The sequence below is a fragment of the Meleagris gallopavo genome, chromosome 4 (genome assembly GCF_905368555.1).
Source record: "Meleagris gallopavo chromosome 4, MGAL_WU_HG_1.1, whole genome shotgun sequence".
NCBI lineage: Eukaryota > Metazoa > Chordata > Aves > Galliformes > Phasianidae > Meleagris > Meleagris gallopavo.
In genome coordinates, this window is record NC_139407.1 from 19,794,968 (window position 1) to 19,821,658 (window position 26,691).

Consider the following 26,691-nt stretch of genomic DNA (forward strand, 5'->3'; position numbering starts at 1 on the left):
TCATTTCAGCTCCTCAGGTAAAATGCCCAGTCCTTGAAACAGTAGATTACTACTTGTTATGGCCCTGTAGGTCTCTTACCAAAAGCACCCCTGAAGGAGCAACAGGAAAAGTATATTGGAGTAAGATTGAGACCACTGACTGTTACTTCCAGCCTGACTTCAATGAAAAGAGACAAAGCTCACTGCTTCTCAGAAAACAGAGCAGATTAAAGAATGATGTACTTAGAAAAAGTACTAACTTTGATTTTTGACAGCTTATTTTCGCTTCCTACTACATGTGGCAACTTCAAACCTGGAGAGTCAAGGCAGTATTCTTGCCTAAGAAATCCCAGCCTCCCAAGCAGAGGCCAAGAAAGCATGAAGAGAAACATTTTTCATTACAACACACAACTGGTAGCTCTCCAAAACCTATCTGCAAACCAAAGATCTGAGAAGATTGTGCAAGACCATAAAAGTTAGAAATGACAAAATAACCCTTGTTTTAATCCTTTACTTTCTTAAACTTCTTACAAGTAGAGCTTAGTGACCAGAACAAATGAAGAGGGCCAGAGTACCTTTCCTGGCTGAGGACATCACTTGTAGCCAAATCTGATGAGACATTTTCTTTCCCCCTTGTGTACTTGGTAGCATACAAGGGGAGGAAATGATGATGCCAGTGCTGTTTCATGTTCAGTAGCAGCCTGAACATGTTGATCTCAATTGTTTTTCCTTAAAGTTATTTTTAAGCCAGTCTAAAAGTAGCTTCTCTTTTCTTTGATGCTTAATTAGTTCCAATTAAAATAAACTACATTTAAGTAGTATACATTTAAGTTTGAATAGTGCTCATCAAAACAGAGCAAGCAATAAAAAACCTGCACTTACACTTAAGTAAATGCACCATTTTATCTCCTCAAGATTTCCAAAGGGAATCACAAACATCTCCCCCTCAGCATTAGTCTTATGAATCAGTAAGATAGCCATCATTAATCACTTTTCAAGCATTTTTAGCAAGGTAGTTCCTGCTTTGTGCATGTTTTCACTCACATCAGTCATTTACATAGCATAAAAGGTGCGCCCGGTACTTTACAGACAACCAAGATGAAAATCTTTGCTTTGTAGTGTTTACAGCTACAATAAGATCACACAAAAAATAAAATACTACCTTTGCAAATGGGAAAAAGAATAGAAAATGCAACCATGGTAAAAGAGTAATCTTTCCTCCAAAGCCTAAGTTCATGTTTCTGTATTATTCTTTATACAGTGCCAATTTTTATTACTCATGAATTTAAATAACATATTTGTATAAATCATTGAAGACCTTAGTATCATTGTAACCACAAGAGCATTTGTGTCCTTCCCTTTCTCAAAAAAAGGCACATTACTGTTTTGTTGTTATGCTGTTTCAGGTAGTGGGGGAAAAAAAAAAGGCAGCATAGTTCTCTACTGTACTTGCATCACTTGCATCAACATGTCTGGTAAGCAGCAGAAGCATAGGTGCCAAAGTTTCTGTAATCTCACTGGTTTATTGAAAGAAAAAAACATTTCTGGGAATGAATAAATTTTTCCATTCCTCTTTTAAATAATGAGATAAGATACCTATTCCATGGATGCTACTTCAGCAAAAAAAAAAAAAATTTAATTTGTTCTTTCCAGCATGGTTAGTCTGTCATCTTTTCCTTCTTTGCACTGCTGCTTAACCACCTCATAATACAGCTCTACCTGTACTCTACAGAGAAACTATACATGCTCATTCTCAGGACTCCTGAAGAGCCTACAATCCTTTCCCCGGTAAGGAAAATTTCCACACTTCTCCAATGCCTCTGACTCAGTATTAGAGCTGTTATTTTAGACTTCAATGCCACGAATGCATGTGCCAGCCCATAAGACAGATCACAAAGTTATGAAGCAATAGCTATGAAAACAGCAACTAACGACAGTTTCAGAAGCACTCTGTTACAAGCTATTTATTAGAACTTCACTTTGACAATAAATAAGATATTCTCCAAGCAAAATGTCATTTAGAAAGTTAAACAACTGTAGTTTTCACAATGTTTGTTGTTTGTTCTTTTTTAAATATGTACAGGATTTATTGTATTTTAAACACCAGTTCATCTCTAGCTGTACAACAGTAGAATGTCTTTCTTTTAATTGACACAGCAGGGGAATATTAAGACATCTTCAATCTGGAAGCTGTGTGTGCAAAAATAATTCAAAACCACATCAAGTTGAGGTTGGACAGTCCACCTGTTATGAATGAATGAATCTCTGTTCATTAGACCAGCTATTTCTGAATTCAAACCCAGATGTACGGCTTGCCCAGAAGAAACGCCTTTCAGATTTACCCTTTCTAACAACTAGTAAGCCTCTCAATCCCAACAACACAAGTTAATCACTTGTAACCTCCCATGCTACTGCACAACCTGTTTTGCCATCCACACAAGTGGCACAGAACATGTTTTCATAAAGGATAATCATTTTCAGTGTTGTAAAGTGTAAACCTAGCACTTCAACTTACTGTTAATTATGAAAATGTCTTTTGGTTTTGGTAAAAGAAATTTGTATTTTTTCAGCTAAACACTTGAGATAGTTAACATGCCTAGAAAGTAATACTTTCAAGAGTTTGACATTCAAAGTTACCTTCAAAACAACGTTCCTGTTAAAGCACCAAGTTTTCCCCATGTTTCTTCCTTAAAGATAGTCTATGAAAGACTTTTTTTTTAAAACATTAGTTCTGTTAAGAGGTGTAATTAAAAACAAATAATTCTTATGGTTTGATCAAAGCCATGTTTCCAAAGCAAGCATTACATATTCTGTGCAACTTCCCATCTTCTTTAAGTGCAGAGGTGCAAGTCTTGAAGTTATGCAGCTGCAATCGAGTTTTCATCTGCTTGACGACCCTGAGGCTTTAAGAAAGTAAGGATAGAGACTTTTAACAACCTTCATCTTCCGCATAGTTTATGAAACTAACTTCACAATACATCATGTGGTTCTAGCACACAAGTGTGGCACTAAGTCTATCCTTATTTCTAACGATTTCCAGAAGTAGCACAACAAATTTGAGTTTGGCCTAGTGAGTATTTTGTCAAGGCTACAGCTCCTTATAACTGCCCTGTTAAATGTCAAGAGCATCTCCATACACATTCAAACAACTTTACACAAGGTCTGGCTGATTAGAGCTTTGAGTACTACTGCAGTATGAAAAGCTGATAATGTATAAAACAGGAATGAAACTGAAAACTTCTTGGAAAAGTTTAGGCAAAATCAGAGATGGAGAGAAAAAAGTTAAAGAAAAAAGGAAAATGCATTCTTAGAACAAGGTGCCTTGAGGCCTTGGCAACTCTAAAGCAAAAAGGATAAGCATTCTGAACCCTAAAGAGATTCAACAGGAGTGGTGAGAAAACTGCTTTTAAAGAAAAAAAGCCTCTCATACTGACTTAAGACGATATCTCAACAGCCAATTTAGAAAAGTCACTGATAGGCAGAACTTCAGTTTCCACATGTGCTGTCAATCTCTTTTGGCTGAAATAAAACTGAAAGAATGCCAGGCCTGTGTCTTAAAAAAAAAAAACAGGTTTACAGACGCCTGAACAAGTCCAGGTCTACTCACATAAACAAACTCTTCAGGTTCCTTGCTTGCTCAGAGTCTGACTAAGAATTGAATACAATATTCTGGAGACTGCAGCACTGCAGCAGGAAAACAATCAAGAACTATTTTTTTTTTTTTTCAGAAGCACAAGATCTATTTGTCTTGAGCTGTCTTCAGATCCACAATACTTAAAGAAAATCTAGACAGGGTGATTCACTGGGAGGATATGTTTTCAGAAGTTATTTAGGGAGGCGTGGAATATTGCAGAGTTTCTGAACCTCAAATCATAGAGGTTGCTCAACCCCTATAACTTTAGCCTTTGAACACAAAACACTTCTCACAGTCTTACCTTTACAAAGATGTGTGTAGGTATGAATCGTCTGAGCAACTGATTAGTGAAGTTTGGGAATCGCAGCAAGTTAATATGAAGAGATGGTAACTGTTGATATCCAGCCATCAGAGGATAGAAGTTGTATAATACTTCCTGCTGCGTGCCAGGAAGGATTCTTAATCGGATCTTAGAAAGGAGAAAAAGCCACAAACAGGTAAGTTCTGTGGCAAACAGTTTACTATTTATGATTTATATTTTACTCCCAACCTCTGAGTTGGACAAAGTAAACTATGCAACTATTTTCCTCTTTTGGTTAAAACTAACAACTTACAGTTCATAGCTAACACGGTGTTTCAGTATGTGACACATAGCTCCTAATCAGGCTTCCATCTAACCTTTCTTATGAAGGAGTCTTCATGTTGTGTCCTTCCAGACAGAATTTACCATACAACATTTGCAAAACGAATTTGTCATCACTGAACATCAGTGCAAGCCTAATCAATATATTTTTCACTAGTAGATAAACAAACAGGATTAGGAAATGTGACATTTTTATACCTGCTTAAGGCCAGAGAACATGAATGCGTCACTGGGTTCCATTGACACCTCTACATCCTGGACTAAATTGGTCTTATTTTGCAGGTGATATCTGACAGGCAGGGATTCTCGAACTCGACCAAATGATGGCAGATCTTTAAAAATAAAGTAATCTCAAAGTTAAAAAAGCACATTTAAAAGTTTCACACAAAAAAAAGCAAGCCCAGAGAGCAGTGAAAAGTTTGAAAAGAAAAAGTAACTAGACATCTTCAGCATTTTTCAAGGAAAAAGAGGATCAGAACTTTATTTGTTAGGTTTTCCACTTACTCAATACCTAGTTACAAAGCTTCCTGACTGTTCACACTATTCAGGAATGCTAACTAAAAAGTCACTTTGCTGTTGAGTATCTTCAGCTTGCCAAAACTATTAGATATTGTGATATTCAAAATACATCAGGAAAGAATGATAGAAGATCAGTACAAGTGAAAACAAAATGAAGAAGTCACAGTAACTGTGTGTGTGCGATGAGCTCTGCACTACTGCTCTGCTCCTGTGCAGGTTGAATGCCAAAAGAGAAACAGTTCACCTGCCCGTAAGCAGCTCTAGTTCTCCAGGCTGTTTCTTTCCTGGGAAGTGGCCAGGGTGTGGGTGGATGGAACAATTCTTGCCAAAGGCATCAAAAGAAACCCTACTGGGAAGGCTGTGTCAGTAGAGATGATGTGGCCTCTGCGCTGCCACGCAATAGTAGCTTTTGAAACTGCACATTCACACACCTATCTTCCAATTCTTTCCTAGAACTGAGAAGTGAGAAGAGGGGCAATGCAATTCAAATAGGGCAATTTCTTTCACTAAGCCCATAGAATCCATCACCAATTTCCTGCCTTTTGCTACAGCAAGTGCAAGGTACAAAATTTGACGCTGCGAAATTTAGCACTCATTTACCTGGGAAGATTTAAAACCTTTAGGCAGAACATGTACGTTGCCAAATTAACATTACCTGCTTTAACATGGAGGGGAATGCTCTCTACAATCACGTGTGGCAGAGTGATGACCGTACGAACAACAGGTACACTTTCCACAGGTGAACTTCTGCAGAAGAAAAACAAACGCATTGAGAGTTATGCAATGCAATGCAGTGAGTATGCTAAAAGAACACCACTTATACACGACTAAAACTAAAATTACAGTAATTTCAGTGGTGAAAAAAATCCCCTTATATTTGTTTGAAGTGAACACAAAAAATGCCATTGCATCAAGATAAAATAGCAAAAGGCAAGTAAGAACACTAAACTGCTCTATATTAAAAACAACTAGAAGACAGATATACCTGAGCATTCATCTTTGAAAATGGAGCAAATACAAACCCAGAGTCAAGAGAGGGAAAATAGTTAGTTTTCCCATTTTAAAAGTTTGTTCATTTTACTATCTCCAAATTACTACTTTGACTTGGTTTCAGGTGAAATATTTCATGGCTAGTGAAAACAGAGCGGAAGGCTTTGTAACTGACCTAAGATCTTACAAAGAATAAAGCTTCATGGAATGTTAAAACTATAACCACATTAAAAAAAAAGTTAAAGTGAAATAGGTATTTACTCCAGAGCCTAACCAGGTTATTACTAAGATCTAAAGTCTAGACAGTCTGTGTTACAGGAAGACCCAATACAAAAAAAGCCAAAAAACACCATCATTCGAAAACCAAACCAGCTGACTGCCTCTCCCCATCTGGGCCAAGAGCTGCCTACCTCTTCCAGGAAATGATATAACATCCAGTTGCCACTCCACCACTATTAGTAACTGGAGGACATCGCAGGCAAAAGCACTCACTGGCACTCTCACCTGTCTGTAAGACAACTATCAGCAAGATTTTGTTTAAAATCAACGCACAATCAATACTTCAGACACCATTCATTAAGCCTAAACAGTCAATGTTATACAGACACAAACATTCAGACAAAGGTCTGCAAAGTACTTTGCAAACTATACCTACACCATACACAAGTTCAATAAAGATTGTGAAGTATCCCAACACATAAAACGGTGTTATATACAAATATATGACAGCTTACTTTCTGGACTGCATTGTGAGGATTTTCCAGGTGGATACACAACAAGTCTTTGCCAACTTAGAGTTTGTTTTGCAATTTTTTTTGGCATGCAACAAATCAAACTCTACACTTCTCTTCCACAGAAGATTCCAAGACATTAGCATGTTTTAAAATGAAAAGCCAATACTTCTTCAATAGAATTGATTTTTAAATAAAATAGTACTAAAAGATCACTTTGTTATTTGCTAAGTCCTACAAGGGGAAAAAATATCACAACAATAAAACCTAGGCAGCTGGATAGCTAGCATTTGAAATGGTTTGTACCTCCTGGCTGTTAGCTCTTTAGGAGCAACAACTAGAACCTCAAGGTGCCAGAGCTAAAGGTGAAATATCATACTCTGACTAAAGGATCTAGGAACCATTGATTTCTAGAACTACAGTCTTGCAAGCTCTTGAATATGTAGATATGCAGCTACCTCTCAGTTTGGCAGGGATTCAGGCTGCCCTGATTGCATTCAAAGTTCAAATAAAATACACATTTTCTATCTATTAACTCAGCAAATTTGAAAACATTTTATTGAAGGTCTTTGAATCAGCTCTACTGTAAATACTCCATTTATTTGGCTTTAAAAGTTAACACACTGTTAACTTTATATAAAATACAAAAAGTATTTTTACTTTAATTATTCTTTTTAGCCTATTATCTAGCTTCACATTTTTCAGTTTCATCCATGTGAAACCATGGACATATGAAATTTCAGACTGAAGTGATAAATTGTTTATGATCAACAAAGTATACGAAGTTCATGAACAATGGAAATATTGCCAATCTTTTCAAATGTATATCTGTTGTTTATCAGAAGTTCTCTCGGGTGCTTTCCCTTTTGATCTGTTGTATTTAGGATTTTGATACCACCTATCAAATTTTCTTACTTCATCAACTGAAGCGGGACTACATTTTGAACCTTACTAAAGCCATTTAAATTGTGTCCTGGTAAGTGAAGAAAGTGTTAAGCGGCTACTTCTAGAGTTTGATCAGCAAATCCTGCTTAAAAATCATCCACACTTTCTACTTACATAAATATTAAAAATAAAATACCCTTGTGACAGAAAAGAACCTAAGAAAACTTACCATTTTCTACATAAGATTCCAGCTGATCTACCGAGGTCATGGAAGCTGACAGTTGTAGCTGGCTGGTCACAATAGTGAGGGGCCAAGGAGAGGCACTCAGGATGTCTGTCATCAGTAAAAATGGTATATCTGCAAAAACTCTGTCCAAGTGCTCCAGCTGTCAAGACATACACAAAACCTGGCTATTTCTGACTAAACAGGGCGTGACTATTAAAAGTGGCACAATTCCATAATACCAACAACTTCTCAGAACACATACCTTTGTGGAGACAAATTTGATGGCAACATCAAAAGGAAATACTGTTTCTATAGTTACAGTTTCATCCTGTGTAGGTAACAAAAAGAGTGAGAGGAAAAGAGGGAATAAGTTACATTCAGGCAACTAATGTCGAAAGTTACTAATACAATTCTACTTTTAATCATCATTTTAAGTTCTTCCAGGGTTTTATTTTAATGTTTTAATTTTTTTTTTAAATAGGGAATAAACACCAACATTTTTTTTAAAATTCTGATTTCACTTACAAAGCTGCTCATCCTAAATTAGATCAGTATGGGAACCTTTTGCCTCTCCACCTCCACTCCCCCATCGACTAAATGCTTTTAAGCATCTTGGAGTTACAGTAATAAAATGCAAGAAATATTTTTAATCATAAGACTGAGTCTTCAGTAACTGGAGCATCTTTATACCCTACCCGGTGACATTTGCAGAGGATTTCTTTCCCTTCAACAGTAGTGTTGATCAAGTAAGAGACATAGACAAGAAACATCCTGGCACCAACTGTTCCACAACGAATGTATATTGGTTTTTCCAGCTGCAAAATGAAGGAAATATTATGAGCCACACTATACCTAAAATACATTAGTTAGGCCTAGGACTGTCCAAAATTTTAGATCATCATCTCATACAGACTAAGAGAGCAACAGTACAGTAGATGTTATCATAAATATTATTTTGATCATTAACTATCTCCTAAACTGCGTTATCTTAGTCACAGAGTATAACATCTCCATTGGAGTAATACAGCTCCAGTTGCTTCCCTATTGGTCATCTGCTATTTAGCAGTGCCAGAAAATAACCGTTACCATGTAACACGATATACCCAAGTTCTGATTAACTAGCCAAAATCAGAATTTGGTATAGGATCTGCATATTTCACTATCCAAATTGAATCACACTTGCCAACTATTGCCATTGCCCAGTAGCTAGTAAATTCAATTAATAGTTGAGATAAGCCTCTTTATTTTATATCCTCTCAGCTGTATCATTAATACCAGAATATGCCCTATTCCTAGACCAGCCAAAAAGGTGATATAGTTGAAGGAATAGTAAATTACAAGTAAACGTTGTGCAAACTATGCCATGAGTATCTCATTTAGCAGCTCAGAGAGTGGAAACTAAATATGTTATGAAAGTCTTGTTCCCCATTTTCTTAACTGTGATATACAAATAAGGTTGTAAGCTTTCACCTTTTCCCCTGGTTGCAGATCTCCTACTGGGATATCAGGAAGCAATGCAGGAAAGGAGTCATCACACGTGTCTGTTCCTCGAAGAGTCACTTGAGTTTTCTGAGTCAAGTTGGCATCTTGCCCTAGGATTAAAGACAGGCTTACATATCTATACATCTCCACACAGGCTTACAATCACTGAAGCAATAACTAAGAATAGGACATTCAGCTCAGAAAGCAACATGCTAGGAATTAACATTGTCATTTGGTTGAGAGAAGCTTTCTGAAGTACAGACTGAAGGGATCTGATAGTACCTTAAGTTTTTTTAAACATCCTGCAGTTTTTTCCCCATTTTGTTTAGGCCAGGAAAAAAAAAAAAAAACAAGAAATCCTATCCACATATTCCCTCCCATACATAATACACAACACGATGACAACTTTGTGATCCCAGTTTTTCTTTATGTTTTATGTGAAAAAAAATTTAAGTTTCACAGTTTTGTGATTGTTACATTTTCAAAAGTACAGCTTAATGGTTTTAAATCCTTTTAAAATTGCTCTTCCATATCTGCATTGAGAACAGGTGGGAAAAATGCATAGATCTTAAATGACACTATTCTTCAGTCAAGGGTTGACTAGAATAACAACATTACTGCAATCACATTGAATAAATTTCAAAGCAAAATAAGCCGCATCTTGCAAAAAATTTCACCTGCGGAAAATATACCATCTTCACTATAAATGAAGTGTCAAATTCCAATAATTGTTTTTACTGCAAAATCAGCAAGCTCATAATGACCTTGTGTATCAAGTGTTAGGATTCAAGATCAAAGGGAGGGGGAAGGGGAAAAAAAAAAAAAGAATGACCAACTGTTACCCACTGCTTTAGGAACCAAGCCCAAATATCAACTAAGTTTAAAGAACACTCCACTGACTTAAAAGGGAATGTAGTTCTATTTCAGAGCACACATTGCATCTTATATGCTAGTAGCTTAAGAAAATATTTTTGCCTTTTATGATAACTACAGACAGGCATACTCATAATACACAGTCTTCACATCTTGAAAACTGCCAGCAATAGTTGCACCCAGCTAACTGGAACATTAAATATTTGTATAGTTTCCATCTCACTGAAAGGAATATTGTCTTCTTCACTGTTCCCCAGACTTTGGGGGGAAGGAGGGTGAAGGGGAGAAGGGTAGCGGGGAAAGAAGAAAACCCACATAGACCTATGCTTAGAACATGTTCATCAAGATCAGTCTTATGCTTACCCATCAGCAAGAAAATAAGTAAATGGAAAATCTTGTGGGAAAATAAAAATTTAGATATTGAGCAAATTAAATAAGGGATTAGGAAAGAATACCAAAGCTTCCATGCTCTTTCACACTTCTAATACCTGTCTTTTGAGAATGTAACACTAATGACAAGCAGAGATTGAGATAACCATAACCGAATGAGACTGCTAGCCTTTTTTTTTTATCAGTATTATCTCAAATTCATATTCCCAAAACTCACCTTGGCTTGGCCCTTAATTACTGCAGGAGAATAATTTACTATAGTTCTCATTGCATTAAAAAAAAAAAAAAGGAATCTATTAGGATACTGCTGGATTAAAGAAAATAACCTGAAATACCTGGCTTTAAACCTGCAGTAAGCTTAACATCTTTGGCAACTGTCTCCTCATGTGACTCGATAGTCACAACCAAACAGTACATTTCATTAGTCAGGGCAGGAGGTTCATGACGAAGCTGAACAGAAATGTTTGGCACTCTAGAAATAATCCTTTAAAGAGAAAAGGCTCAGTTATTGTATGTTTCTTAAATAATGAGTTTAAGCCTAGTTTAAAAGAGATTGAAACAGCCTATTGTTCAGAGAGTTCTGACAACTACAGGGCTATTCAATTAGGAGACAATATTGCTGAGAAGCAGCATGATGGCGACAACTTTAAAAATACTGACTGACTAGAAAGCATTAATAGTTCAGATTTTCTGCCAGAAAATAAGGAAGTGCCCCCACCAACAGCAATCTGATTTAATTCTTTTGAATAGACCTAGTTAGTGTTAGCCTACTTATTAATGATTATTTTCCAACAGAAGATTCCTTGTGCGTACATTTTTGTGAGTATAATGGCTCCTGGTTTGCACAAAAATATCAAAAGTCTGCCCAACAGAGTTAGGTGAGGGGAAGAACTAAAGCATATTTGGCATGATCAGAGATCAAGGTAAGGTTTATCTGTATGTCTAGCTATCTGGAAGCTCAGAAGTCATAAAGAATTAAGATAATATCTTACTCCAGTTATGCAAAGATTTATTAAGAAGTTCACACTAGGAAGTCCCAACAAGTACATGATCTTCTTCGAGATGCTGATAAGGACTTCACAGAAAACTCAACAATGAGTTTTTAAATTTTTACTTACATTGTGCTTGCTTGAATAGCCAAACTATCCCAATGAACTTCATTATCCGGGAGCTTAGGCCTCCGCTTGAAGGAACGTGCTGCTTGCAATGCTTCTTGAGATGAAGCAGCATCTCCACCTCCTCCACGCCAATTCAGAATCACACATCGGCCAGATTCGCTACCCAAGATCAAATCCACAGAGGTGATCTGATAGATAAAAATTTGAACATATGTTAGCTTTCCAATGTTGTGACTTGAGATTACTCATTGTGATCCTTCCAGTACTTGAAGGGAGCGTATAAACAGGAGAGGAAAGACTATTTGCATGGGTTGATAGTGATGAGATGGGAGATTTAGGCTGGAATTAGGAGGAAGCTTTTCCACAGAGGGAGGTGACACACTGGAACAGGTTGCCTGGAGAGGCTATGGATAACCCATACCTGAAGGCATTCCAAATCCAGGCTGGATGTGGCTTTGGGTAGCCTCATCTAGAGGCTGGTGACCCTGCCCAGAGCAGGAGGGGGTGAAACTAGATGATCTTTGAGTTCAACTCGGGCCATACTATGATTCTATGATTGTAAAAACAGACTTCTAACATTAGCATTTTAATTGTACCTGTATATCACCAAAATGCTTCTGATGGCTTTGCAGACTGAAGTCATACCACCTCACCACCACAAAGTTTTTATTTAATAAAAACTGTAGTGGAAAAGGATCCAGGCTTAAGTGTGTGCAATGTAATATTTTTCAGTTTTTTATTCTCCATAGTTGTGTGTAAATATATATACACACACACACTTTACTTAAAAAAGCAAGAATGATGTACTGCACATTTTAAAAACCTGAAGTAATACTTAAGTTTTTTGTTTGTCTTTGTACTTTCAATAAAAATTTTATACTTCCTTTTGACATTTGGTTTCAAGAACGAAGTTCAATTATTTGGAACTGCAGTGTCAATCATAACTGGTGTGAGGTTATAGAGGTAGGTTTGTAGTTCTAGAATTATGAAATAATGAAATAAGTTGACAAACCTCAATCTTCTTTCCTACATCTTCAGTTTTTGCAACAAATTTGAACGTGAACTTCCTTGTTTTACCAGGGACTAAGCACATTGTTCCTTGTGACGACTGCTCTAGAATATCACTTTTTTGATAAGCTTCTTCTACCACACAGTATTGGTTGTAATCCTACAGTGGAAGCACAACAAATAACATTGGTAGTTACAGACTTGAGACATTTATAAAGAATAATGATAGCATAGCAGATATTAATGCTCTGTGTTACTGGATAAAGCTATAATGGTTCTTAATGTCTCTCACATTACTGAAGCTAGGCTTAGCAGATACACCACAATGCAATTTCTTGTGAAAAAGCATCCATGATATTCACTAATGTAACTCTATGCAAAAATACCACAAGAGATAAGACATTAAAGTTTCAGAAGGATAATTTTGAAGCTTTACAGAAGAACAGAGATACTATAACTATTCAAACTGGATTTGGGAAGTTAACATAATATCAATATAGTAGTCAAAAGTGATAATTGAAAAAGAAAAGACATCTTTCCAACTGAACTTCTAACACAGGTTTTGGAAAGGCACTTCAAATATTTTTTTTTTGCTGAAAAGGCTAACAGATAGTATTCTACTCTTATTGTAAGTTTCCCTCATTGAGTCAGAAATAAAATATGATTACCTGGTTATTAAAACTGATGCAGAGCTTAGAAAACCTGATAGGATGAGGACAATCAGCTCTTAAGTAAATATCAAACTGCACAGGAACATCAACATGAAAACTTGGAGCGAGGAATTTTGCTTTGCATTGCACTAGAATACAAGAAAAATGTTGTTAAACTACACCACCACTAAATTCCAGAAGCACTCTTTCCCCTAACAATTATAGAAAAGAATTGTTCTGCATTTAAGAAGATATGAAGATTTGGCTACTGGCACTGTCACAGAAAGCTACTTTTCAGCACTTGGTTGAAGCCGCTGCAGAGGGGAACAGCAGCAGATATTGAGCAGAAAAACAAAACCTGGACACATAACTACACTTCTGCAGGTAATGCTCTCTCACACCCTCTTCCCATAGAAGGCGGTGCTTTGAACACACTCTGCTCTTTCCTCAGAGTTCTATTTCAAAGCACAGAAGAGCAGAAGTCTCAAAAAACCAGAAGTTTACTACTTCCATCATGTATAAAGGCACAGATGGCCACAGTTGGAAACTAAAAGGATTTTTCCACCCACCACACATGAAGCTCAAAACAATTCTTTTCCAGTAGTCTACATTGAGAATAAGAGATCACTGGTCCTCCCATTGTTTCTTAGTCACTTAGATGAAGAACAGTAGTGCTGGCAAGGTTTATATTTTTGCTGACTTTAATATACAGTGTATATTTTCTCCTAATTAGTTACCTCAAAGACACAACTACATTCACTTTTTTTTTTTTAAACTTTCTGTAAATTTGCTGGAAGACTCACTACTTACCAAATGGTATGAAATCTTGGACTTCTATTGTAAAAACATTACTGCCTGCCAAAGAAACACGATCAGACCACAACTTTTGTGATGCTTTCACAGCAGCAGCATCACAATCAGGTTCAGGATCAGGGCTCTCATTCTGTATCCAGATAGAAGGTTATAAAAAAAAAAAATCAATAAAAGAAATAGGTTACCAAACACTGACCCCCTTCTTAAGAACATGTGAAAAGGTAATAGAAGATTTACAACTTACCATTAGAACTTTTATCAGATTTTTCTCTATTCGAGATTTCTGATCATCTTTAAGAGTAGATGCTAGCAAACAAAACAAAACCAAGGATTACAATACAGAAATACGTTATTTTACTATTTATTTTAAACTTTAAAATAAACACTTTTTTTATTTGGACTTTGGAAAAAATATTCTGAAAAATAAATCCTGCCTCCCAGATTTAAAGTGTATCCATGAAGTACTCTGGTTTTCATAAGTTCCTCCCTTTCAAGTGTTTTCACTTATTTTCATTAGAACAAAGTAAAATATTGTTTGCTTAGACCAGCATTTCATAACATTTCTTGGGATTTTCCCTTGATAAGAATATCTACAGCTTCTTGTTATTGTTATTTAAAAGCAAGTGAAATAGAGAACAAATACGCCTGAAAAGTACAAGGAAACTTGAATGAGAATAGGAACAGCAGCTCAAGGCAGTGACCAGAGGAAAAATAGACCAATTAAAAATAAGTGGTCTTCCCTTGAAAAACAAAGTTAGTTTTGTTTTAATTATTATTCCTTAATATAAAGCAGGATAGCATGCCTAGCTAACAGAAGATGAGAAAACATTTCTACCACACGTAACCTCAAATTGGTTTTAGTTGGCAAATCTGGGCATGCAATGGTTATTTCTGCAGTGTCAAGTAGCAGCTATTATAAAAACCAGCTACCAAGTAGCTACCTTAAGCCACACTTTTTCCTTGAAAGATACTGTATGCATATTTTATCAGCAGTAAAAGATTTGATGAGCGTATTTGTGATTTTGAAGACCAGGAAAAAAAGCCCTGGTTTTGTTACTTAGTGGAAAACATTTTTCCTTTCAGCTGTATTAAATTTCATACCCTCATCAACAGAACTCAGGGATTTTCTATTAATAACAATTTTAGCAATACAACTACCAGTCTGAAGCAAAGCTCTGAGTCTCTGATAACCTAATACGGTCTATTTGAATTCACTGAATTGTTTCGAAGGGACTTTAAAGACAAGTTGGAATATCACAGCTGTGCTGTGACCAGGGTTGCCACCCATTAGATCAGGATGCCCAGGGCCACCATCCAACCTGGCCCTGAACACCTTCAGGGATGAGGCAGCCACAGCTACTCTGGGCAATCTGTTCCAGTGCCACACCACCCTCTATGTAAGCAATCTCCTCCTAGTACCTAATCTTAGTTTAGTCTCTAGTAGATTAAAATCTTTACCTCCTGTCCTATGACTACATTCCCTGAAAATGAGAACTTCCCCATCTTCCCTGCAGGCCCCCTTCACTTACTGGAAGGCCACAATAATAGAAGAGCATGAAAACTCAGTTTCCTGCATAAAAGATCAGAAATCAGCGCAGGCATATATTTATCTAGATACACATCCTTCTGCAGTCTAATACTAAGCAACGTAAGCACTGTATCTGACAATGATTTGTTAGACTTCCACGCACGTATGTACTTCAATTTTTCGACACAGGCAAACTGAGTACGTTTCTGAACACAGTACCTCTACCCAATAGCTCCAAAGAGTACGTTATATAATCCTTTATCTGGGCCATCAGATATGAACATTTGAGAGCTGTCGTCAGTATGGAAGTGAGAAGAGTCCACCATCCTTCACTGCGATATTCACACATAACATAGTCTAACAGCCTGCAAAGTATTAAAATTGAGAGAAAATCAAGTTGTTTTTTTTTTTTAGAATACAAGGGTATTTTATGACACTCATCTGTTACCCTTAACACAAAAACCATCTTTACTAAAACAAGCACTAGATTAAATCCAAGTCAACTACTTGTATATGGAAGCATATATTCTAGTAAAAGTTACTGTAAAGAAATACACTGCATGAAATTTCTATCTCAGGCTAGAATAATTTTCACAAGAAAATAGGAAGACTCACCTGTCTTTATACAAAGAAGAAATAAAATAACTGAACAGACAAGCCATAGTCCAGCACTGTATTAGAAACACTCCAGTGCTGAGTGTGCTATGAGCTTCCAGGAAATCAAAGACACAGAAAAGCCCCTTTCCAAACTGAGGAATTTTAACATTCCTCATGCTGAGATGTTTATTCTTCCTTCTATGTCCAGCTCCCTTCAAGGGTTTCAAGGATCTCCAGCCAACATACACAAATCTTTTATCAGGCAAACCTGTACATCATACTATAGCTTTAACACTGAGCAATTCTCACTTAGTACTCACAGTGCAGAGAAAGGATTTGGTTTAAAAACAGTTTCTGCACACCTAACCACAAAGGAGTCCCGTTAAAAACTCATCCTTGCTCACACAAAAATCTGGCTTGATACAAATTGATTCGTTTATCCCACCCTATTTTTTCCTTTTTGTAGCTTCCAATTAGCTAATAAGAACACTAAGCACTTCTTCCAGCCCTAACTACTCTTTAGAATATGCGATCTTTGAAACATAATTAAAGAAACATTGAGGAGCTCCAACTCAATATGATCTTGGCTGTTTCCCCTTAAAAACAAAGTTAAGGAACTAAACAAGACACCTTCAGAAAAGCCAGTAGCAATACACCAATACTAAACTCTCCCAGCTTTGTAGTCATTAATAAGAAAATGACACCAAAAGGAAATCTTTCTGCTATTTATCTTGCTACATAAAACAAAAGTTAAGTCCAGTTATGTTTTTTCTTTTTCTTTTTAATTTTATAATTTCACAGCCTTTACTCTGTATTAATTCAATTCAGAAATCATTCCTGTGAGACAGTACTTCATCAGTGAGCCAGAAGTAAAGCAATAATAAAGACCTGGCCAAAAATGTAAGTTTCAACCACAATTTACATTGGAAGCTGTCCTATTCTAGCAACAGACTTATCACATCTGCTTCGCTTGCTTCAGTAGAAATTGAGTTGATACACTTCAAAGCTCATACCTTGATTAAGCCCAGGTACTAGCAACATCTCAGATGAGCTTCCAACATTACACATCAGTAAGACAGGACATCTCAGTGAGAAAAGTAACATGTAAAAGAAGCAATCAGGGAAGGTACTTACTTCAAAGCTTTGGCGTAATCTTTAGCAAAGTAATATTCTTCACCCATTTGAACCACTGTTTAAAAAAAATGAATAAGAAAGATGTAATCAGACTAATGCTGAAAGTCTTTGCAAAGTGAATTTAAGAGATGCATCTGGTTACTTATACTCACTCAAGTGACTTTTCATTCTTGGACATTTGTATTTCTTGAACTGCGCAACAGCATTACTCAACAGGGTAATTATTAGCTCCTGACAGATAAAATTAATATTGTTATATATGTAATGCTAGAGTTATGTCAGAAAAGGCTTCAATAGAACAAGACTTACTGAGTGAAGGACATTTCTCTCTTTCAGCTGGAGAGATAAAATCCCCATCTTCTCCTTTTCAGGATCAGAAAGATCAAAGCCTGCATAAGACAGTGAAAAATCCATGACACTGGAGTTTTGTCTTCAGGCCCAAAGGGAACTATTTTTGTGGTGAGACATTAATACAAGGTCCAGTGCAAACACACTCAAATCCTTAAACATTCTGTTTCCTAGGAGATGGATACAACACTAAGGACTTAAGAACTCGTCTCCCTTGTTCTAGAAAACAAAGTCTGGATGAAATAGGTCCCATTTTGCTCAAAAGAAGTGGCCTGTTCTTGAGTAAGATAACCAAGTCTTTAGACTGCATTTATTAATATTTAGTGCATGTTAAAAAAAACAACACTGTAGCTCCTTTCCTATATTATCTCAATTAAGAATTTAGGCTCATATTTCAAGAGACTGCAGACTCTTGCCTGAACCCAGAGTCATAAACAGCTTAGTAGGTAAAGACTCTTCATCATAAACTTCATCATAGCCTTGGCTGTAGCCTTCAACATTTTTAAACAGTAATACTTGAAGGTAGAACAGGTCATACTCAAGTACTTACAGAACAGGAATGAAAACCTTAGAAGAAGACAGTGAAAAAGTTACAATGCCCAAAAGACATAGAAGAATAAGGAATAGGAGACAAGACAGCCAGGGAGAAAAGGAAGGCAGCTAAAAAAAATTAGTCAACCATAAACATATATATAATGTATAAATATATTCATATTTATTCATGCATGTATATACATCATGAACAAATACGAATATGTTTGAACTCCAGATAAAACTACTACTTTAGCAAGAAAAAAAACACAAATGCCCTTCTTAGAAGAAAATCTAGTCATGATATCCTCTCAAACCAATTTAAAGAAGTCACAAGTTTTCCAGAAAAAAGTATCTACAGCTGACAAGAACTGATGGAATGGTGAATTTACAGCAATTCAATTCAGGAACACTTATTTTTGTCAGTTCTCCAGCACCTCTTTCCCAGGAACACATTCACTGCAGCACACTGATTACAAGTCAGCAATAGAAACAGCAGCACTTCAGTATGGCCTAAGCAGTTTTGCTGAATACCCGATTCTGCATAAGCCTGACATTCTTGTTTAAGTTTGTTAGGGAGATCAAACATTCACTGAGCTTCCAGTTGACAACTGGTGATATGACATTGAATGTCACATCAACTAACACAACAGTGAATTCTCAGCCCTACATCTTGGTCTGTGGAAAAGGGATTATGTGCTTATGCCTGTTAAGATAGTTGGTAGTGTCAGTGAGTCCGAGTGTTTGCCCGAACTCAACAGATACAAGACACCAAAACTTACTTAATGTTCCCTGCCGCCATGGTCTCTGCCCATAGAAGTCAAGCACTCCAGTCTGTGTTTCCAAGGGATCCGGGTTGGGATATACCACAGAGGACTGTAAGTTTAGCAAATATGGTCATAAAAACAGGTTTATAGTTTATTTTAAAGAATTAAAAGTGTTTTGATGCTTCAGTATGCAGGCACACAAAAGGAGCCTGCTTTAAAACTTCACTTGGCAGTCCACTTGTATAGAAATACTACTGTGTAAGTATAGAGAAGTATACAGGAAAAATAAAACAGTAAGTTTTTATATACCCAAAGATATTTTAACTATTTTAGACATATCAAAATAATTTGTAGTATGATAGACACTAATTCATTTGTTCATGACTAATCTTACCAATATAAAGTATAAAATATAAAAATTACTTACAAGCAATTGCTAGTAAGCATGTGAAAAGAAGTAATCTTTCTTTTTTTTGTTAACATGTATTACAGAATATTCTGCTACAATTTGAGAATACAACATTAGGTAATTCACTACTAGGTTACCTGCAAAGCAATTTTTCCCTTCCCAACTTACATCATGATTACAAAGCATACTTGCTAGTTGTTTCCGCTCCTGAGCGTAGTAGGCAGCTTGCTGGTAGTAGAAACCTGGATTCTGAGTTTGAATTGCTGTCAAGCCCAGCTTAATTGCTTCATCAAACAAGTCACCAAAAGCCTGAAACCTATGAAAAGATTTTTTTTTTTTATAATTAGAACAGCAATATGAACCAAAAGGGGCATTTCAGCTAAAAGTTCTGGTTAGTTTTAAGACAGACAACGTTTCTCTGAATTTTTGCATTTAATTTCCACAGCTGCATTTCTGTCATACCCTTTTCTTCCTCCATGAAAGATGATGATAATCAATCCGAAACAAAAGTCAAAGCACACAGCTTTTATGAACAAATGCATTTCTTTCTTACATAAAGAGCTCAGAATTTATCTTACCCAGACAAAACACTGAGCTTCAGAAAGTTATACTTAGGAGGTAAAACAAACATTACTAAGCAAAAACATACTGTTTAGACATCCAGGCAGCATGCTCAAAAGCCAGTTCAGCACTTCCTATTTTTTTCTTGCATAAGTCTATATGTTTCCTAAACTGAGCGATTGCATCCAGTGGAGTATTGTGTTGAAAACAGAGGCGACAGATCTAGGAGAAACAAAAAAAAACACAAACTATACTAACTTAATGTATTTCTGAAGAGTTCAAATAGCACAGGAAATAGAGGAAGAAAAACAGATGTAAAATGAAAACTGAAGTCATGTGGTTCTCTGTTGCATCTAACAGTTATTTTTGTTCCCTTCTCCCTCAAATAACCAATAGAAGAAAACTCATCCAGTTCAGGATGGAGCTGCAGAGTCACTAGAAAGAACATTAACTTTGAAGCCTGTAGTCATTTCAAGAAGGATCGTGGAATTTGATGCAGTCCAACCTCAGGATCATTTAGAATGGCATAAAAGCACAGCCTCGCTTAAAATCCCCCAGAATGTCAACAAAGTATGATCTGATTCTTAAAGGATTACTTTAAGGGCTACCCTTCTCCTCCAAACAAGGAATAACTAAACTACCGTGGTTTAAGTTTATAACAAAAATACTCGAGAAACAAGTAACTCTTCTTTTCATGCCCCCTGTATAAAGAAAGAATTAAAGGTATGCAGTCATCTTGAAGACTGAACATCAAATTAACTGTAAATCTTCCAGATACTCATCTTCAGCTAAGGATCTTTTTGTGTGGAATTCAGTCTCTGCAAGTCTGAGTTTAACTTGTACCCCTGATGGCTGTTTCTAAACTACCTCCTTAACAAAACAAACAAAAACCCCACAAAACAGAAAACTAAAAGGTTTACACATTAAAGATGCAGTAACTAATTAAATTATTTACTTAAAGTACAGGCTGTCAAAGTTGAGAAGAACGCTCGTTACCTTGTAGTTTATAAATCCTGCCATGGTCTTGATTTCCAACATGTTTGTTTCATGAGCCCTTAATTCATGTACAAGATTATATGCAGTCCTGTAATTTCTAAGTATAAATACTTGAATTAGAGTTAATTCATACAAGACAATACAATTCAAGAACATGATTACTTACAGCAGAAAACAGTGTCCTTTCCAACTAAGGAAGGTATCCCTTACGCATTTAACTAATTTTGCATTTGAGAAAGTATCCAATGCTAAGCTACAGACCGATAATTTGGGGTTGAGAGGATGGGGGAAGACTACACAAGCCTTACTTGAGAGCATTCTGCGTATCCTGTTTCAGCTCACTGAAGAATGCTATTTTGAACTGGTGTCTAACAAATAGAAGCTGCAAAACACAACCAGCATACATCATTCACAATCATCTGAACATGTCTTTTAACTACAAAGTAGATACAGTCAATAGTTTCAAAGGTTTACACAACAGAGCCACTGGCTTCAAAGACTGCCTGTGCCATTATTTCCTAGTTCTCCATGCCAGCACGACACAGCAGCAATCAGTCTTCCAACAGACTGAATCTACACTAAACTTCTCACCCTGGAAAAGGAGAGAAGCTTTGTAGCACCCAAGAATTTCAACATGTTCGTTCAGAACGTGACTGTTGGATCCCAGCTTCCAAAAGAGAAAGAGGGAGGCTGGCAACCTCAACAGCAGTTGTGCACCTAAATAAATATTTGACAATTAAAAAGCAAAAGATGAACATCAAGTCCAGTTCAAGTTTGAAGCTGGTAAGGATAATAACTTCCCACAGCTTGTTAAGATACTACATTCAAATTGGTTAATTCATACAGATAAATGTTTGTTCTTTTGAAATCAGAGAACTTCATTTTTGGGCTATGATTCTTTCTTCAAGATGCAAGGAAGACAAAAACTACAGCAAAACAATCAAAGTCAAAGTTTATCTTACAGAAAACAAAAGCCAATTAACTTGCTACACCAAGACAGAAGGACTCTTAAATTGGATGGGGGCAAGGAGCGGAATAAAAATGTTTAAGCAAAAAACAGCCCTTATTTCCCTGTTCCAACGTGCAATTTAACTTGCATAATACTGCAAAAATGGAGTAACATTACCTGGTGAGTGGTTTTGTTCAAGAATTCCTTATGAGATTTGACTCTTCGTATTTCTGTATAATAGTAAGTCTGTGCATGCTCATAGAACGCGTTTTCCAATCTGCAACAAAGTAGCTCATAAGTTTCACTGAGTTTCTCTCACATACAAGGAATCTGAATAACTTCCAAGTAAGTTACTTTAAATCATGCTTATGCTAGGGTTGGCAGAAATAGCTTAAAATACTACTACAATCTTCTGTAAGTTACCACACACAGTAAGTGCACGCAGATGAAAACCCTTCGCACAAAACTTCACGGAGATGTAACACAAAACAAAGTAACTTTGGGAGCTTCATGTATTGATTTCTAGTACAACGATCTGATATTTAAGGTGAGAAAGTCCACTGATGAGCCGTCAGGATTTTGCAAGGCAATAGAAAATGGAGATCCCTCAGAGCAAGCAAACCTTGCAGAGGCTCCTGAGATAAGGAGGTCAAAACTTTTCTTGTCTGGACTAGATGGGGGAGGGAGGAATGGAAGGCAAAATGTTACAAAGGGTAAGAAGATTATGAAGGCACAGACTAGGTCGAACTTGTGTCCACAAGATAAATAGCCCAATGACAAGTCACAGGGAAAGAAGAGAGACAAAAAGGCCCAGAGCACTAAATACAGTACAAGGTGAAAGAGGACTTAAGTATATGCTGCATGATCAGGACAAAGTAAAATCATCCAAAGCAAGAGGGGAAAAAAAAAAAAAAAAAAAAATCAGAGAACAGGAAAGAAATGCATTCAGTAGCAGGGCCACAGGTAGACAATAAAGGATGAAGTACCAGACCTGCAATTTAGCTGAGAAGGGATGACTACAGGCTAAAGGAGATCACAACTCATGTTCTATTTACCACACAACAGAGAGGATGGGGATGGAAACAAAGGAACAACTATGAGTTCAGACAAAAAAAGGAAAAAATGATAAATAAGTGCCTAGATACTTATGTTAGCACCATGTACATGTAGCAGCTGTATAAGACAAATCAGCCCACAGGCAGAAGAGTCTTTTCTTCAAAAATAAGTATATTTTACTACTACAAAAAATGTCAATACAACTAGAATCAGAAACTCTGTACATAATATATTAACTTTTTTTTTTTTAAAGTTGAGTATAAAGAGCTGTTAATCCCTAACAATATAGCCCACCTTCAAAAAGCTGGAGACAGTAATGAATTGCCTTGGTTTGAGCTTGTGTTTTTAGACTCTCTTCCCTGTTTTTTTTTTTTTTTTTTTTTTTTTTTTTTTTAAGTCTTGGTAATGTATCTGAAGCTATACACTCTGTATATATTAAAATAAAAAGTGCGATGAATGTAAAGAAATAACAAAGATAGTATTTCCACCCATAAAAATACTACTTAGTACAAATACTAAGATATCTATACTGCCAGGAAGTGGAGGTGGGGAGGAGAAAAAAAAAGTGCAAATATTTGCTAATAGAGTTACAACTAACAAAACATTTGAGGGGAAAAAAAATATTCAGAATCAGCACTGATAAAACCATGAAAGAACTAGAAAAGTCTGCTTCGCCTTTATCTGACATGAAAAGGGGAACATCTTGGGATACTTTATGATGTTGCTCTGTGGGCTTCCAAAGAAATATCTGACATAATAACTCAACCCTACTTAGAAAGGGGAGATCTGTGGGATTCATCAGGTTGCAGAACAATAGGAAGAATTCCAATGAACAGATGAAACACACGCTGCTGCTCTACAGCAAGCATGCCAAACAACCATCATCTCAACTTATCAACTCTCATCATCTCCACTGCCACACAGAGCAAAACAGTGATTTACAGTCACTTACCTTATAATATAACCAACAAGATGATCAGTGTGTGGAAGCACAAAGAGGGATTTTCCAGAAAGGTCACAAGCATTACATAAAGCTGCTGCCCTCTCTGATGCAATAACATCTTCCCCTAGCGAAAGCAAGAAAATCACAGGTAACACTATGTGGTGCTGCAATGTCAAGTGACCTCCAAAACCTTGATCAGTACAACGTACAAGAAATCTAACACAAATTCCTTCTTAGTTCTTTCTGAATATTACATGCTTCATCCAGGTGACCACATTACACAAACCTTCTAGGAGTGGTTTATCTAGCACCGTAAATTTCTGATCTGCCTCATAGAGCTGAATATCCTCTACCTTAAGTAAAATAATGGCTTGCCTAACACTGCAAAGTATGCACCTAGAGCTGAAACAGTGGTTCTAGAAGAACAAAAGATTAAAACACATCAAGTTTCACCATCCCACTTTGACTCGTGTTTTTCCTCTACATTCCCCACTTTGGATCTTGACATTAAAAGGCTTCTTCAGTCCAACATAAAGAACATTGGATTTTCTTCAAATCTAGAGAAGAGTTGCAGCCATCTGAGAAATACGACGACTTCCCCACCACATCCAAAGTTGGTGTAGGAAAGGATCATTCAAGATGTGACTTCCACAGCATTTACCTCTTCCAAGAGAGGGAAAACGTAGCAAGCATCACAGATGGTTGGAAAGGAGATTTATATTGCGCTTAAGTTCACTCAAAAATGGCACTCAAAGAATACTCAACAACATACCAAGCACAAAAGACTTCCCAATGCTAGCTGAGAATGCATGCATGAAAATCACAAGCTGTCTTCTCTCATGCTTCAAAGTTTCATTGATTAATACAGAGTTCAACTGAAGGTTTCTGCAATTACCCTCAGCTCTCAGTGCTTTTATTTTTTCTTGATCTCAAGCAAGCTTTAAAATACAACTTACTATGAAAAAACATTGTTTTGTTAGTATAATGCCCACAACATTTTTGATACATAGTACCAAGAGATGGGCCAGGTCTGAGAGTAAGTAATTAAGGATGAAAGCTTCACACATTCTTCAACTGCACTTAACAGCATCTGCCTGCAGCCTCAATGTAGTCTGTGTTCAGATAACATCATATTATGAACTGCAGTTAATGCAACTGACTACAGTCAGCTTTTCTGAAAAATGAGATCATTACAATTACATACAAAGCTTCCCAGTACCTGGAGGTAATGGAGTTTTTTTCTGAATCAAGACCACAGCAACTTTTGTATTTCTTCCTTGCAAACTTTGCCTAGAATAAAAATAACACAGCTCATTAAGGCTTCCCTTCATATTTGTGAATAATCAGATAAAAGTTCCATTTCAGTCTACACAGAAGCAATGAAAGCACACTACATAAGAAATCAAACTGAACACAATATGCCACATCATCTACAGAACATGGTATTGACCCCTTCACCAAGAATAATTGTACTGAGTTTAGCCAACACTTCAGAAGCTGCTTTTACTTAAGTACTTTACCAAATAAGCCATACAAAAAAGTACCTTTACTTCTAGCTGTAGATTAAAAAGCAAAACTCAAGATCCCCTTAATTTGCATATAAGATTATATATTTGAATGTTTTACAACACAGAAAAGACTCCACAATTCACACTCCACCAAAAGCTTGTAGCACCTTACAAAGGAGATGGAGCATTACCTGACAATTTCAACCCGAGTGGCACATTCTGACTGCTTTTCTTTCCATTGTGGTTCATCCCAGTCCAGTTCATAGAACACCACCACAAGTGCAGGAACTAAATTCAGGTGTTTGTTCATCCAACCCGTCTTCAGGATCCCTTTTGGAATATACCACTCGTAGGAGGTCCTCTGAAAATAGTGAGGTGATTAGAACAGTCTACTAAAACCATTCACAATCTATGTTAGTATAGGGGAAAAGAGGAGCTGGCAGCACATTCTTGGCCTTTGATGCTATGTTTATTATCTTTCCTTTGCAATCCCTCCCCTCAAGCCTTCTCTTCCTATCAAGTTAGACACACCTCACCCCCCAGCAACAGTGCCCAGTGCCAAGATAGCACCCAACAAACGACAACAGCTACCAGGCAGACTTGGCAAAAAGGTTAAGCACAGAATGGTGTAAGTGTATAACGGTTTGGGTTGGAGGGAACCTTGAAGCCCCCACCCCCTGCCATGGACTGGGTGCCTCCCACCAGCTCAGGCTGCCCAAGGCCCATCCCACTTCGGGCACCTCCAAGCGTGGGACACCTACAGCTGTATGCAGCACTGCCAGTGCAGAACGGCCTCTTTGCATCCAATCCAAGTGTCCCCTCTTGTAGTTCGAAACCGCTGGCGCTGTCACTGTGCTCCCCAAGGAAGAAGAGCCCTCCCCACGTTTCTGTGTTCTCTTTAGGTACCGGAAGGCCCGGAGCCCTCTGTTCTCCGCACCCAACAAGCCCGGCTCCCTCAACCTGCCTCCACGGGACTCAGCCCCGGGATCTGCCCCGGCCGCTCGCTACCTTCGTCCGGCACTTGGGGTACTCGTGGTCGCCGGGCAGCACTTTGAAGGAGATGGGGACGCGGTCGGCCCTCCGGTTGGCGCAGAACGCGTCCCACACGGCCCGGTGCACGGCGTTGTACACCACGTCCAGGCCGGTGAGGGTGACGAAGGCCATAGGCCGGCAGCACAGCTCCACCGGCAAGTCCCACTGGCTCGGAGTCATCCTGTTCCCCGCGGCCCCCGGCCGAAGCTGGAGGCCGGAGCTGCGGCTGGGCGCCCGGCAGCGCCGGCACGGGCGACGATCAAGGGAGGAGAGGCGGGCCGCCGTCTCAGGAAGAGGGTGCCGGCCGGGAGACGGACGGCAAAACTCACCAATCGGCGCTCCCGCTGCTCCTCCCGGCCGATCGGGGAGAGCCCGCCCCCGCGCCGGAGCC

The 26,691-nt window shown here is 37.6% G+C and overlaps 1 protein-coding gene across 1 annotated transcript; it reads right to left on the reverse strand.

Annotated features, from left to right (window-relative positions):
• Nucleotides 1–1,916: 1,916 nt before the first annotated feature.
• On the reverse strand, nucleotides 1,917–26,619 carry TRAPPC11 (trafficking protein particle complex subunit 11). The gene is made up of 29 exons (XM_003205519.5): nucleotides 26,277–26,619; nucleotides 25,460–25,629; nucleotides 24,980–25,050; nucleotides 23,770–23,884; nucleotides 21,939–22,038; nucleotides 21,121–21,194; nucleotides 20,813–20,909; nucleotides 19,905–20,038; nucleotides 19,424–19,571; nucleotides 18,862–18,955; nucleotides 17,510–17,589; nucleotides 17,353–17,431; nucleotides 17,201–17,255; nucleotides 15,689–15,834; nucleotides 14,186–14,247; nucleotides 13,939–14,071; nucleotides 13,147–13,277; nucleotides 12,483–12,638; nucleotides 11,471–11,658; nucleotides 10,688–10,836; nucleotides 9,078–9,199; nucleotides 8,303–8,422; nucleotides 7,870–7,935; nucleotides 7,611–7,767; nucleotides 6,176–6,284; nucleotides 5,431–5,522; nucleotides 4,455–4,588; nucleotides 3,915–4,082; nucleotides 1,917–2,882 (listed from the first exon to the last, which is right to left on the reverse strand). The coding sequence occupies exons 1-29, from the start codon at nucleotides 26,478–26,480 to the stop codon at nucleotides 2,838–2,840; spliced, it is 3,399 nt and encodes a 1,132-aa protein (XP_003205567.3). The 5' UTR covers nucleotides 26,481–26,619; the 3' UTR covers nucleotides 1,917–2,837.
• Nucleotides 26,620–26,691: the final 72 nt, after the last annotated feature.